This window comes from Lynx canadensis, chromosome D2 (assembly GCF_007474595.2).
Source record: "Lynx canadensis isolate LIC74 chromosome D2, mLynCan4.pri.v2, whole genome shotgun sequence".
Classification (NCBI taxonomy): domain Eukaryota; kingdom Metazoa; phylum Chordata; class Mammalia; order Carnivora; family Felidae; genus Lynx; species Lynx canadensis.
Window position 1 is genome coordinate 37,733,342 of NC_044313.2, and position 14,027 is coordinate 37,747,368.

The following is a 14,027-nucleotide window of genomic DNA, read 5'->3' on the forward strand; positions in this document are numbered from 1 at the left end:
CTCCGGATCCAGATGATTTGCTGAGAAGCCTGTGTGAACTCCCAGCTCTGTGCAATTCACGTACTTAACAAACTTGGGTAATTGAGAATGATTTTGCAGTTGTCTTACACTGCCTCTTCCTCCTCTCTTTTCTTTTTCTGTTTTAAGGCAGTCCGTTTTCAGCTTGTGTTTAGCTACACAGATAGTTGTGTGCTGATGTTATTAGGACTACAGGTGAGAAAGTCCTACTAGGATCAGAATTTTCTTATTTATCTATTTATTTATTTGTTTCTGTATGAAAGACTTTAATCCTATAAATTATGGAGGATGATATCTCTTCTAATTTAAGAATGAGGAGACTTAACACTTGCATCTGATTTTGCTTGCAAACTATTCCTTACGCTAGGTTGGAATTCTAAATTAGGAAGCTTTTTGGTCCACAAAGAAGCTTTTATCAAGGTGTGAAATAAAGCTGCTGGGGAATGCTGGTCTGCCTGGGAGGCTTGCTCTGGACATCATCCTCACCCCTCCCTCCCTCACACACTTCCCTCCCTTCTCCAGCTCCGCTGGGACTCTACTTCGCCAGGGATGCTTACTGGGAGAAACTCTACGTGGACCAGCCAGCTGGCATGCCCCTGCTCTACGTCCATGCCCTGCGGGACATGCCGGAGGAGGTGCCCACCTTCCGCCTGGGCCAGCACCTCTACGGCATCGCCTACCGTGCAAGGCTGCATGAGAACGACTGGATTCGCATCGAGGAGGACACTGGCCTTCTCTACCTTAACCGGAGCCTGGATCACAGCACCTGGGACAAGCTCAGCATCCGCAGTAAGGGAGCTGCCTACCCGCAGCCTGTCTCCTTCTCCTCCCACAGCCCACCTCATGCCTCTCCTCCTCTCACAGCCGCACGGAGGCTCAAGAGGGTGGTTGCTATGCATTTCCTGTTGTGTCAGAGCAAAGAGTGAGGCGAGGCTGGCCTGCCTCTGTGTCCAGCCAGGCCAGGGCACAGATGAGTTTGGGGGCTGCTGATGATCCTTGGGCCTCCTAAGTCTGTTGGGATTTTGGAGAACCCCTGGGAAGGATTGGGTGCTCTCTCTGTGCTGGACTCAGATGCCTTTTCCAGTTGGGCGACCAGGATTTGGGGTTATAAGAGGGGTTAAAAGGGGCTAGAAAAATCAGAAGGTTTTTGATTTAGCAAATGATCTGGAACTTCCCGGGGAAGGAGCAGTTCTGCAGAAAGCTTGTCTTCCCATCCGCAACAGGCTGCCCTTGGTCCCTGGTGGGGACTCCAGCCTGGTGCTGGGGAGGAAGGTGGTGTGGAAGGAGGGCCTGGCCAGCTCCTCAGAGTCGGGGACAGAGCAGAACAGAGGCCACATGTGACCCTGGTCCTGGGGGGGTGCAGCAGCTTTGCCTGGTGGTGCAAAATGGTGTTCACATACCCAGTAGCTCCCCACCTCCAAGCATCTCCTCCAAAGACATGGTCTCACTGCCTGCTCCCACCAGCCCTGAGCCCCCTCATACGGGCAAGAGGCAGGTGGCATGCCTATGCATGCAGAGTGGGCGGCACTGCCCAGCAGGACGGAGTGATTGCACCCCCGTCTGCCAGGTAAAGCCAGGGTCACATGACGGAGCCCCCCACCGGGTACCCCCAGTTCTGGAGGAGGTGGCATCTGAGATGGATCTCGGTTCCGTGCACACTTAACCGCTGCCGTCTTCATCCCAAGCCCCTGTGGGGATCTTGAACTAGGGCTCCAGGGGCAGAGGCCAGAGTGGAATTTGCCAAGGTGCCCCTTTTCATAGGAGGCCTGTTCTGTGCGTGATTGCACCTGTTAAGTCCAGTCAGGAGAGAAACCACACGGTAACTTGAACAGGGCAAGTTTGTATAGAGAATGGTTAACTACAGCCCGGGATTGAAGCAACAAAGGACAGGCTGGTAAGAAGCAAAGAGAACTCTAATGAATATGGGAGGAGGAGATGTGGGGGAGCAGCCACTACCCTAGGGCTGAGAGAGAGGGCCCAGGAAGCGTCCCTGTCACTGTGGCAGAGATCCAGACCTTGTTGGAGAAAGAGCCTCCATGATGGAATTTGCTGGAAATTCCCCCTCCAGGTGCTGGGGAAGTCTGTGGAGAGGTGGCTCCACAATGAAAGCCCTTGGGGAGGGTGTGGAAGGGAGCGGCCTGCTGATCACCACGTGCAGTAGGAACCAGCCTGGGGAGTTGGACCCAGGGCTCAGGGCACCCCTCTGCAGGGGACGATGATGTGGGGAGAATTAGGGGGAACAATAGACCCCAGTGCTCAGGGCACCTGAGGAATCAGTATTTGAGCTGAGACCTGAATGACAAGAGAGGCGGGCCTGCCGGGTACCTCCAGGCAGAGGGAGCAGAACCATGGGACCCTGAAGCACAGACACGCCCCAGGTCCAGGGAAGTCGGTGGTGGGGTGCAGAGAGCCCAGTGGAACCCTGTGGACAACCGTGAGGACTGGGCTTTACACTAGCCCTGCAGCCAGCTCCTGTCCCTTCCCCATGCTGTTCCCTACCACCTGTAGATGTGGCTGATGCCCCACCAGACCTGACTTCTTTCTCTGCAGATGGCGGCTTCCCTGTGCTCACCATCTACCTCCAGGTCTTCCTGTCACCTACATCCCTGCGTGAGGGCGAGTGCCAATGGCCCGGCTGTGCCCGTGTGTACTTCTCCTTTGTCAACACCTCCTTCCCGGCTTGTGGTTCCCTCAAACCCCGGGAGCTCTGCTTTCCTGAGACAGGTGTCTCCTTCCGCATCAGAGAGAATAGGCCTCCTGGCACTTTCCACCAGTTCCGCCTGCTGCCTGTGCAGTTCCTCTGCCCCAACATCAGCGTGGCCTACAGGCTCCTAGAAGGTGAGTGCCGGCCTTGTAGGGCCATCCTCAATGCCTGCTATGTGCCGAGCACAGGACCACCAGCCCTTGATATGAGCCGTCTGGTTTATTCTCCACCACCACACCACCCGCTCATGTAGTATTCCAGAAATATTTCTTGTCATGGACGATGGCCTGTCAGGGACTAGGTACTGTTCTAGGGGCTAAGGATGTGACAGTGAACTAAACAAGTCAAAATCCTGCCTGCCCACAGCCTCCATTTCCCTGGGAGATGGAGACCATGCACATGCCAAGGAAATGGGGTGGCTTCTGGAAGGTGCTATGTGGGAAGTAAAGCTCCAAGGATATAGAGGGGTGGAGACTGCGGTCTTAAATCTCGTGGCTGGGGAAGGGAGAGCTGGAGCAGAGGTGGGAGGGCCCCAGGCAAGCTGGGCTGGCCCCTTTGAGATCCCTGCAGTGGAGCCCCTGTATAGCTGGAGTGGAGTGAGCGACAGGGGGCAGTGGAGGTGCATGAGAACAGAGAAATTCTTGAGGGTTTCCCCTTGAGGGACTGGGGAGTCATGGAAGGCTTGTCGGGAAGGGGGGCTTGGCCAGACCTGACTTACCTCTAAAGGATTATTCTGGCTGCTGTGCTAGGAATGATTTGGTACGGGGCAGCGTAGGGTGGAAGTGGGGAAACGGTTAGGAGGCTACCTGAGAAATCCCTGAGCAAGAGGATAGAGACCGGAAGAAGGGTGAAAGGCCACAGGGACATGAAAAGCAGGCAGCTTCTGGGCATGTTATGAAGGAAGACCCAGCAGGATTTCTTGAGGAGTTGGGTGTGGGTGTTGAGGGGAAGGGGGAGCCAGTGTGGCTCCAGGATTCTGCCTAAGCAGCTGCAAGGGCAGCAGACTTTGCCACAAGATGGCCCTGGGGAGGCCGGCCAAGGTGGGGATGGGGGGGGAGTCCCAGTGGAGGTGAGAGGGGGCACCTGAGCAGACCTCCGATGGGAGGCACCATTAAAATACTCAAAAGCAAAGAACTGGGACCCAGAAGGTAGACTGCTAGTAGTAAGAGGAACCTGGCTTCACAGCAGGTTTACCGTTCACACCGTAATGAGGTAATCATGTTACAGAAAATCTCAGGAAGATAAGAAAAGTAGCCACCCACTCCTCCAGCGTCCTCACACTGCCCCACAGCAGGGATGGGTGTCTTTGTGCAGGATTGTTAGCCAAACGTAAGGCTGAGCATGCTGCCCTTCCTCATAAAGGTTACATCATTAAATTTTGTTGAGCGTGTTTTTTGTAGTCATAAACATCAGAGAGAAACATTATATCATAAGCATTTCCCACATGTAAATCCACATGTAATATGTGGCTTTGAGGAGAGGGAAGGGACTTTTGATTTCCCACCGAATGGAGCTGGCCTAACCCTTCCTGGCTGGCCGTGGGGGCAGTCAGTGTTGACCTTCAAGCCTTCAGCGTTTCCCCTTTTCCGAGTTATTCCTGGAGGATGAATTTCAGGACAGGATTGGGCTGAAGAGTGTACCATGGTGACTGGCCCTCCCCTCAGCGGGTAGCGGGAAGGTACATAAGTCACTGACCACGTAGCAGCGCCTGGTCAGGAGCAGGCATGTTAGCCTTCATCATCCCATCTCTTGGTGAGCAAACTGAGGCACAGAGAGGCGGAACGACCAGTCTGGGATCACACAGCCAGAGACACAGCTGTCCCCGCCCCCCAGAGAGGCAAGGTTGGAGGTTGGGCGAGTAGTGTGAGCAGGCTTCCCTAGGTTATCAGGGTGAGGACTTGATGCAGGCCTCCTGGTTCCTGCGCGTCCCCAGCAGCACGAGTGAAGGTGGCAGGCACAGGACAGCCGGTTAGTGCACGGTCATCACTGCAAACCCGTGCCTGAAGTTCCACACCCACCTCCGCCAGAGCCGAAGAGGAGTAGTTCAGGGCGTGGCCAGCATGCTCCGCAACTCTGACCCACTGACAGGGCCCCTGAAAAAGGCAGCTCGCCCTGCCCCGGAGTCATGTTGGGGTTCCTGGTCTGCTTGGTGCATAGGTGAGAACCTGCCCTTCCACTGCGCCCCGGACAGCCTGGAGGTGAGCACGCGCTGGCCCCTGGATCGCGAGCTGCGGGAGAAGTACGAGCTGGTGGCTGCTTGCACGGTGCGCGTCGGCGCACGCAAGGAGGAGGTGGTGATGGTGCCCTTCCCCGTGACCGTGTATGATGAGGACGACTCGGCGCCCACCTTCCTCGGGGGCATCGACACCGCCAGCGCTGTGGTGGAGTTCAAGAGGAAGGAGGTGCCTGTCTGCCGCCCTTGGGCTTGTCTGTTTTCTGTCGTCCATCTGTTGGGTGTCTGCCATTCTGTCCACCATTTATTCCTGAGTCTGTTCAGCTGTCCATCTAGCCATCCAGCCGTGTGGCTGACCATCCGTCTAGCTATTCGTCTTTTATTGGTCCATCCAACTGTCTGTTGGGTCTTTCTTCCTGTCTTGGGGGTAGCTGAGGAGGAGAGGGGAGGTCAGCCTAGCTGTCCTCTGATGAATGTCCAGGCACCCTGAATGCCTAGCATGTGTCTGACCAGGCTGTCAAAGCCAAGGGCAGGTATTCGTGTCAGGGGTGTACCTGTGCCTCTGCCCGTGGGCACAGCGGTGCTGCCCTGAGGGGGGAGAGGACAGCTGCCAGAAGGGCACTCCCTTCCACCGTGTCAGCTGTCACTAGAGGGCGGTAGAGGCTCATGGAGGGTGGCCAGGGAGTGCATCAGACTGGCAAGTGCCGCTCCCAGCACAGCACGGCCCACCCACCTCCCTGCAGGCAGATCGTGACTGCCACCTGCTGGGCATTGGGCCGTCCTGCAGCCGGCTGGCCAAGGGCACAATGGGAAATGTGTTGTCCGTCACTTGCCTCTCTAGGCACCCCAAGTGGTAGGTGGGCAGATGGGAGGAAAGCACGTCTCGCTGGTAAAGGTCGCATGAGCTTGGAAGGGCTGCCTTGGGGTGACAGCAAGGAGTCTGGTTAGCAGTGGAAGCAGAGATGCCCTGTGACCGCTCAGAGCTCTCCTCATGATTCCCTCCAGCCTGGTATATAGAAGGTTCTTGGAGGAGGACATTTTGATGTACACCTGGGCTTGGATCTGGCTCTGCCATCTATCACTATGTGACAGTGAGCTAACTCCTCCACCCTGTGGGGCCTGGCTTACTGTGCTCCATGGAGACCTGGGTGAAGCCTATCAGCAAAGCACCTGGGCATCTGCTCTCATCCATTCTTAGGGGAAATTTGTAGATGTCTGTCACACCTGTTGCACAAGTGAGGCACAGTGGCCCAGGGAGGGTGACTGAGCCAGATTGGCAAGGGACCCTCTGGGAACTTGAATCCAGGCCAGTGTGTCCTTAGAACTGGCTCTGAGTGTGCACATTTGCCCCGCCTTTGGTGCACGTGCCCTCCTGAAGTCTCAGGCTACAGGGTCTCTGAGGGGTCCCTCTCACCAGCTCTGACTGGCACCCCCTACTTTCTGCAGGGCACTGTGGTGGCCAAAATACGTGTCTTCGATGCAGACGTGGTGCCAGCATCCGGGGAGCTCCTGAAGCGATACACAAACACACTACTCTCTGGGGATGCCTGGGTCCTCCAGACATTCCGTATCGAGCACTCCCCCAACGAGACCTTGGCCCAGGCCAACGGCAGCTTTGTGCGGGCAACTGTGCATGACTACAGTAAGAGGGACCAGGCGTGGCCTGGCTGGGCCCCCTAGGGAATCCCACCCTTGTAGCATCCTACAAACACAGATACTTGTCCTTGCTCTCTGAGCCCTAGAATGAAGATCCTTCCACTCCACCCAGCCCTTCCTCGTCTTCCACTGGTCTCACCTTGGCCACCTTGGTGGGTTTTTACCGGCTTTGTTCTCTCACTGAACTGCCTCGTGGCAGGCCTTGGCGGGACCCTCCCACATTTCCCCATGCTTACCATGCCAGGGTTCATTGCCCGCTACAAACAAATACATCGTTTCCTGAGGCCTTCCTCTGGCTCCTGGCATCTGCTTTGCTGCCTCCGAGGTGGCCAAGTACCTGGGGATTATTTTTCCCTAGTCCCCATAGCTCTCTACTCACAGAGGTTAGTACCCGGTAGCATCTCTGTGTGCTTGAGCCAGAGGCTCCTGCAAAGATTGTCCTGTCTGGCTCCCACAGGGCTAAGCTCCAGGGGCCTGCTGTGCTCCCTTGCAGGATGGGGCATCTTCATCAGCTGCCTTGCCTCCCCCCCCCCCCCCCGCCTCCTGCCCATGTTTTCTGGGATTATCCTTCCAAATACCCTAGTTGCACTTGAATCCTTGTTTTGGGACCTGCTTCTGGGGGAACCCAGAATCGCTGGTACCTTTACCCTTTTCTGCCTGGCCTGATCCTTTTTGTTTCTCATCTTCCTCACACACTCTGAGCCGTTGAAGGTCTCCTGCCCTGTACAAGGGGAAATGTCATCCTTGCCCGGGCTCATTCACTCTAAACACCCTGTGTACCAAAACCTCCTGACCCTCATCCTCCTGTCTCTGTGAAACTAGAACCACAGCCACGCCATTCAGCAGGTGCACACAAGTGTGCAGGCTCCGAGCACTGGGGGCCTGTGGAGTCCAGGACTCCACTGGAGGCTGCTGCTGTTGGGAGGAGTTCTCTGGGGGAATGGAGGCCAGTATAGTTTTCCCAGGACCTCGGTGGTGGTACATCTTTACCCCGTGTACACCCACACATACATGCTCCACACGTACACATTCCACAGGCATACCCAGTACCTACCACATATACATACATATACCCTATACACAACACACAGACACCCCATAACACGTACCACACACACATACAGGTTACCTCCCAGCTAAGAAGGATTTTCTCAGCTTCCAGCTCAGCACAACGGTTAACATTTAAACAGTGGTTCTGACTTAGCCACATCTGTTATCCATGCACCATATGTGTGAAAATCTGTGTTTGCACCCATGTGTATATGTGCCGGGGACATGGCTGGGAGGAGGCACGCGGTGGCACGGGGCAGTGGGCCCAGGCAGTCATCACCGTGCCCCCACCCACAGGGCTGGTTCTCAACCGGAGCCTCCCCATCTCGGAGAACCGCTCCCTGCAGCTGACCGTGCTGGTCAATGACTCGGACTTCCAGGGCCCCGGGGAGGGCACCCTCTTCCTCCACTTCAACGTGTCCGTGCTGCCTGTCAGCTTGCACTTGCCCAGCACCTACACCTTCACTGTGAGCAGGCGGGCCCGCCGCTTTGCCCAGGTGAGCCCACAGCCCAGTGCCTACCTGGGGAGGGGCATGGAGGGACCGAGGACCCCCAGGGTGGGGCACTCTATTTTACAGATTGCAAGCAGGGCTGGTGTTGAGAGACACTCCCTCCCTGGCCTAACGTGTACACAGAGTGGCCCAGGGGAAGCCACGGGCACGGGGCCAGGGAGGCTGGGGCCATGACAGAGTTGACAGAGTCACAAAGGTAGGGCTAGTGGGCACCATGGACCTCTTTGTGGCCGTCTTCCTTTGTATTTTTAAAACATATTTTGTCCAACTGTAAAAGCAATGCCAGCTAAATCTACGTAGGCTGACATGGAAAGATGCTCCTGGTGGATTGTTAAGTGAAAAATGATTTGTAAAAATACTGGCCTCCCATGACTCCGTATGTTCAAAAACAAATTTTCATTGATGGAATTTGCAAGCTTGCGAATGCAGGCAGCAAGTAACAGTGGCGCCCTCTGCTGGGAAAGGTGGGGAGCACTTCCACTTTGCCTTCTGCATGTGCGTTTACTAGAGCTTATCTTTCATTTGTCATTGAAAAATAACAGAAGTGAAAAAAAAAAACATAAAGTAGTAAGTATCCGTTAAAAAAGATGCAGGACAGGGAGGAGAGATCCCTTCTCTCCCTATCAACTAGTATTTAGCATTTTAGTACAGTTCTTTCTAGAATGTTTCTCTTAAGGATTTTTGTAGTTTTACTTGGCATTACAGCATGCATATGACTTCACATACCGCTCTTTCCTAATGGAGCAGCTTCGGATACACCTCTTCAGAATGTCACGTTTAAGGCCATCTCCAGTTGTCCCTGTTTCTGTTGTTGGTTCCCATGCACCCTCCACTCCTGACAGCCACCCAGGTCCAGCACACAAAGGACCCCACCCTTCGGACATATCCAAGCTCCCTGACCTGCCACCCAACCCCAGACCTTTCATGGAAGCAGAGATCAAGGGTGGTGGGAGGTAACAAAGCAGAGGGGTCCGAGGGGTCTCTGAGGGGGTGCCAAATGGAAGCAAATACCGTAAGAGGTGTGTCACCTGTGCTCCAGCAGACTTGAGATCAGAGGGACTTGAGTCCCAATACGGCCTCACACTCACTGTGATCTTTCACCCCCCTCCCTGGTCTTTGGTATTGTAAGTTGAGGATAGTGACCTTGGGCAATTTTGAGGACCGTATGGGAGAGTGGAAGTAAGCACATTTTATATGGGAATGTGCTGGGAGATCTAGGAGGTAGTAGTTTTATTGTGGTGTCTGGCCTGTGTGTGGAGGAACCTGGCTGTGCCCTGGGCCTGAGCAGGGCTGAGCGAATGCCTGCTAAGTGGCTGCAGGCCAGGCCCCACCCTGCCCTCTGCCCCCCGGCCTTGACTAGTCAGAGCTCCTGGTTTTAAGCCACTAAAACCAGTGTCTAATTTGAACTTCAGTGGCCAAGGGGTAAGGAGAGTTCCGGGCCCCAGCAATGGCACTGCCTGCCTAGCATCCCCCAGAGAAGCATCCCCTCTTTTCCCAGAGGTTCCAGCCAGAGTGCCAGGAAGGCCCCTGGGTCTCGTGTGGGACAGGCAGAATCATGTGGCCTGGGCACGGTGCTCTGACTGACCAGGCAGGTGACCTGGAGCAACCGGGCCACATGCACTGAGGATGGCAGTCAGTGGTCCCCATAACAAAACCGGCCTGGCCGGAAGTCGGGGAGGGGAGGAGGGGGGACCCAATCGGCCTTCGTGCCTCAAGGAGCCGGTGAGTAAAGAATGAGCCGGGAGAGTGGGCACCTGCCTGGAGGCAGGGCCCTGAGTTCTTCCACCTCTGGCCCCCAGGAGGTAGGCGGTGGTGTGATGGGCAGGGCAGGGGAGGGCCAGGCATCTGGATGGGTCTGCAGGTTCCAGGGGCATGGAGGACGGGGACTTGAGGGGGGTCTGTCATACCTGGAGCCCGTAGGGGACTGTTCCAGGACTCAGGCCGGCCAGGGGCCCCTCCAGCCACCATCACAAGCCAGTGCCGCACCCAGCTGAGGCATTTCCTGTGCCCCATGCCTAGATTGGGAAAGTCTGTGTGGAAAACTGCCAGGAGTTCAGTGGCATCCACGTGCAGTACAGGCTGCAGCTCTCCAGCACCAACTGCAGTGTCCTGGGGGTGGTCACCTCAGCCGAGGACACCACAGGGAACCTTTTCGTGAACGACACAGAAGCCCTGCAGCGGCCCGATTGCTCTCAACTCCGGTACACGGTAGTGGCTGCCGACCGGCCAACCCGCAAGCAGACCCAGGCCCTGCTGGTTGTCACCGTGGAGGGGACATGTGAGTGCCGGGGCCGTGTGGAGGATGGAGATGGGCAGGGTATGGTAGAGCCATCGGCTTCCCTCATAGAAGTGGCCTGGGCCTGCCCCCTTCACCCAATGGCAGTGCCCCTGGGCGGGAGTCTCCTTCCCTGCAAAATGAGACTTAAGAGTGCCCGCTGCATAGCCAAGCGGGAAGGGTGACAAGGAGAAAGTATAAAATAGCTTAGCCCAGAGTGACTGAGTAGTGAAAGGTCACTATTCCCCGTCACCACTGCCAGTGCATTCTATACACGCCCTTGCTATAGGACTGCCAGATAAAATACAGGACCCTGGTTAAATTTAAATTTCAGGTAAGCAACAAGCAATTCTTGTTGTAAGTATGTCCCACACAACATTTGCAGACTTCCAAGTGTGTCGATGCAGTGTTAGGGATGTACTTACACAAAACAAGCATTCAGTGTTCTCTCTGAAATTCAGGTGTAACCGTGCATGTGTATCTTTGGCTGAGTGTAGCCCTGTCACATCCTCCCTCCATGCTTAGCCCAGTAGCTGCCCCACCCCTTGCTGTGACCGTGGTACCACCCTACTTCCTCAGTGGGCCCCATCACTGCCCTGTGCCCTGATGCAGAAGCACCCCCACCCCTCTAGCTTCACCCATGAGAGAAGCTTGGCCAGTGCTTCCCTCTGCCCCTGGATGCTGGCTGGACACCGGGCCCAGGCCAGCCCTCTGTGACCAGCTTTCTGCCACCCCCAGATGTGGCTGAGGAGCCAGGCTGCCCCCTGTCCTGTGCAGTCAGCAAGAGACGCCCTGAATGTGAGGAGTGCGGTGGCCTGGGCTCTCTGACGGGCAGGTGCGAGTGGAGACAGGGAGATGGCAAAGGTAGGCCCCACGCAGAGCCAGGGGCCTGCGGCCAGGCGGGGGAGAGGGGTAATAGTGGCTGAGTGGAAATGGGGTCCATGTAGGCCCTGCCGGCCACTGTGATGGCCCTCCCCTCTCCACATGTGTTCTCCAGAACTTTGTCCCCGTTTGTAGTTCCTGATGTCAGGAGAGGGTGAGCATGAACACAGATCACGGGCGGCACAAGGACGTGCAGTCTTCTCATCGCCATGGGACCACAGGTCCTCTTGGGTTTTGGAAGGTCTGGGCCAAAGTTGAGGTGTGGCCCCGGGCAGTAGGGCTTGGGTGTAGATGGCAGCAAATTCTGAACTGTGCCCACCACCCCATGGATCCCACTCAGGGATTCTCTGCTTGGGCCTCAGTTTGCTCCTTTAGGGGGTACAGGCCTGGGAGGCCCTGGGATGCCACCCTTCTGGCTCTGGCCATCTGACCTTGTGGTAGTGACCAGCCTGCCGTGTGTCGTAGGAATCACCAGGAACTTCTCCACCTGCTCCCCCAGCATCAAGACCTGCCCCGACGGCCACTGTGATGCCGTGGAGAGCAGAAATGTCAACATCTGCCCCCAGGACTGCCTCCGTAAGCAACCACTGGGCCTGCAAGTTCAAGGGCCCCGGGTGGGTGGGAGTCGCCAGCGGGAGGGAGAGGCTTGGACTCCCACCTGCACTTCAGCCAGACAAGCCTCATGCCTGGATTTTTTTGCCAAGACTTTTTCTAACATTTCATTTGAACAAAGGGCTTTGCACCACCTCCCGCAAAAAAAAAAAAAAAAAAAAAAAAAAAAAAAAACCCTCTGGAGACTGGTGCCTGGACCAACACTCCCCAGTGTCTCCCTGGGAAGCTCACATGGGTACAGCTCCCAACCCCTGATTGTCCTGGCTTCCTGCCGCCTCTTGTCTGCTTCTGAAAAGTAACTATGTGTGGACCTCAGCGAGGGCCCTGGACAGCCTGTGGGGGCCTTCTTCTACCAGCTGGGGCCACTGGTTTGGGGGCAGACTGTGCTGATTCCTGCCCAGGTGACCCAGACTTCAGAGCTCACTACCCTTCCCACCCCCACCTACCCCCATGTCTCCCACCCACCCCACCCCCTGGCCTAATATGGTGACATCATGTGCAGAGGGACTTCTCATGCTTCTTCCTGGGTGGTCCTGGTTGGTTTGGTCACACCAGGAGGCTTAGTGGGCTACATCTGTCACCAGGGGGCGGCAGCATCATTGGTGGGCATGAGCCAGGGGAGCGCTGGGGGATTAAAGCTGGCTTCGGTATCTGCAACTGTTTCCCAGAGGAGAAGAAGTGCTTCTGCGAACCTGAAGACAGCCAGGGTGAGTGGGTGGGGGACACTGCGGGGGCCATATGCAGGGCAGGGCTCCCCACACCTCCCTGAGCCCCAGCGAGCCAGGGAGGAAATTGCAGGAAGGCAAGTGAAACCCTGGGAGACCCTCCTCCTTCCCTCTGGGCCTCGGTTCCCTCATCTGTGCAGAGGCATCTAGGTCAGGGCCTCCACAGAGTAAGTTTTCTGCCCTGAAGTTTTATGGTAAAAGGTTGGGCTGGAAAATTCTTCCACCTAGTAACTCCACATCTATTCAGTTTGTCCTTGTGCAGGGCCTTCTCTGGGCCCATGGCACCATCTGACTGGAACCCCACTTTCCCAGCCATAGCCTCCAGGTGCTCCTGGGCCAGCAGGTGCGGGTAGGTGGCATGGGTCTGAGCACACGGGAAGCTTTCCTGCCTGGGCCCAGGGATGTTTTTCTTGTATTTGAGTTGTTGCGGCATGGCACTAGGCCCTGAGCTGCTTTCCTTCCCTCTCCCAGTTTTACAAAGGAAATACACTGGGAACACAGCAGAGGAACCCTTCCTGCCTGCCTGCCAGCCCCCCGGCTGCCAGCATCCCAGGGCTAGCACAGTGCATACACTGCCTCTGCTGGGTGGCCTCGGGCAGGCTGCTTAAACCCCCTGTGCCTCCTGGCCCTTCCGTAGGAGGGTGATAGCAGTCTCCGCAGGGAAAGCGACCTGCCAAGCGGTCGGTGCCCTGTGAGTGTCTGCGTTATGCTCACGACTTCATGCTCCACACTTGCCGGGCCGCCCGGCTTGTCACAGCAGTCCTCCCGCTGCTGCAGTCATGCCACGCTGGTGCCCATTGGTATCGGGGCACCCTCGCAGAGCGCTGTCCCTCACGGCCGCCCCTGCCTGCAGAGCCGCTGTGTGACGAGCTCTGCCGCACGGTGATCGCAGCCGCTGTGCTCTTCTCCTTCGTCGTCTCCATGCTGCTCTCCACCTTCTGCATCCACCGCTACCACAAGAACGCCCACAAGCCACCCATTGCCTCTGCTGAGATGACCTTCCGCCGGCCTGCCCAGGCCTTCCCGGTCAGCTACTCCTCGTCCGGCGCCCGCCGGCCCTCTATGGACTCCATGGAGAACCAGGTCTCTGTGGACGCCTTCAAGATCCCGGTGAGGCTCCGCGCAGGACCTCCGCCTGGGAGGCAGCCCTCCTGGAGGCACTGTGGGTGACAGACACCCCAGCCTGGGGAAGCTAGGAGGTGCGGGGAGGGGCACGCGGGGTTTCCTGGTGCCACGTCCTGTAGCCCACAAGTGGCTAATGCATCCTCACTCACCAGGAAGACATCACAAGCAAGGCCCCAGCCTCCGCGGAGCTGCCTTCCAAGGAGGGCAGAGGACATGGAGGCAGTTTAGCAGAGTGGAGAGTGATGGGTGCTCATTTAGGTGGACTGAGATTTGGGAGGGTGGGCCATGTCATACC

General features: G+C 56.6%; 1 protein-coding gene across 1 annotated transcript in view; it reads left to right on the forward strand.

Annotated features, from left to right (window-relative positions):
• The first annotated feature begins 552 nt into the window (after window positions 1–552).
• The window catches only part of RET (ret proto-oncogene), a 31,621-nt gene continuing 18,146 nt past the window's right edge, over window positions 553–14,027 (forward strand). The window contains exons 1-10 of the mRNA XM_030335203.2: window positions 553–807; window positions 2,569–2,856; window positions 4,880–5,124; window positions 6,342–6,537; window positions 7,899–8,098; window positions 10,133–10,391; window positions 11,127–11,252; window positions 11,736–11,846; window positions 12,467–12,589; window positions 13,461–13,717. Of these exons, the coding sequence (XP_030191063.1) occupies window positions 609–807; window positions 2,569–2,856; window positions 4,880–5,124; window positions 6,342–6,537; window positions 7,899–8,098; window positions 10,133–10,391; window positions 11,127–11,252; window positions 11,736–11,846; window positions 12,467–12,589; window positions 13,461–13,717 (2,004 nt within the window). The 5' untranslated portion in view covers window positions 553–608. The remainder of the gene's footprint in view (window positions 808–2,568; window positions 2,857–4,879; window positions 5,125–6,341; window positions 6,538–7,898; window positions 8,099–10,132; window positions 10,392–11,126; window positions 11,253–11,735; window positions 11,847–12,466; window positions 12,590–13,460; window positions 13,718–14,027) is intronic.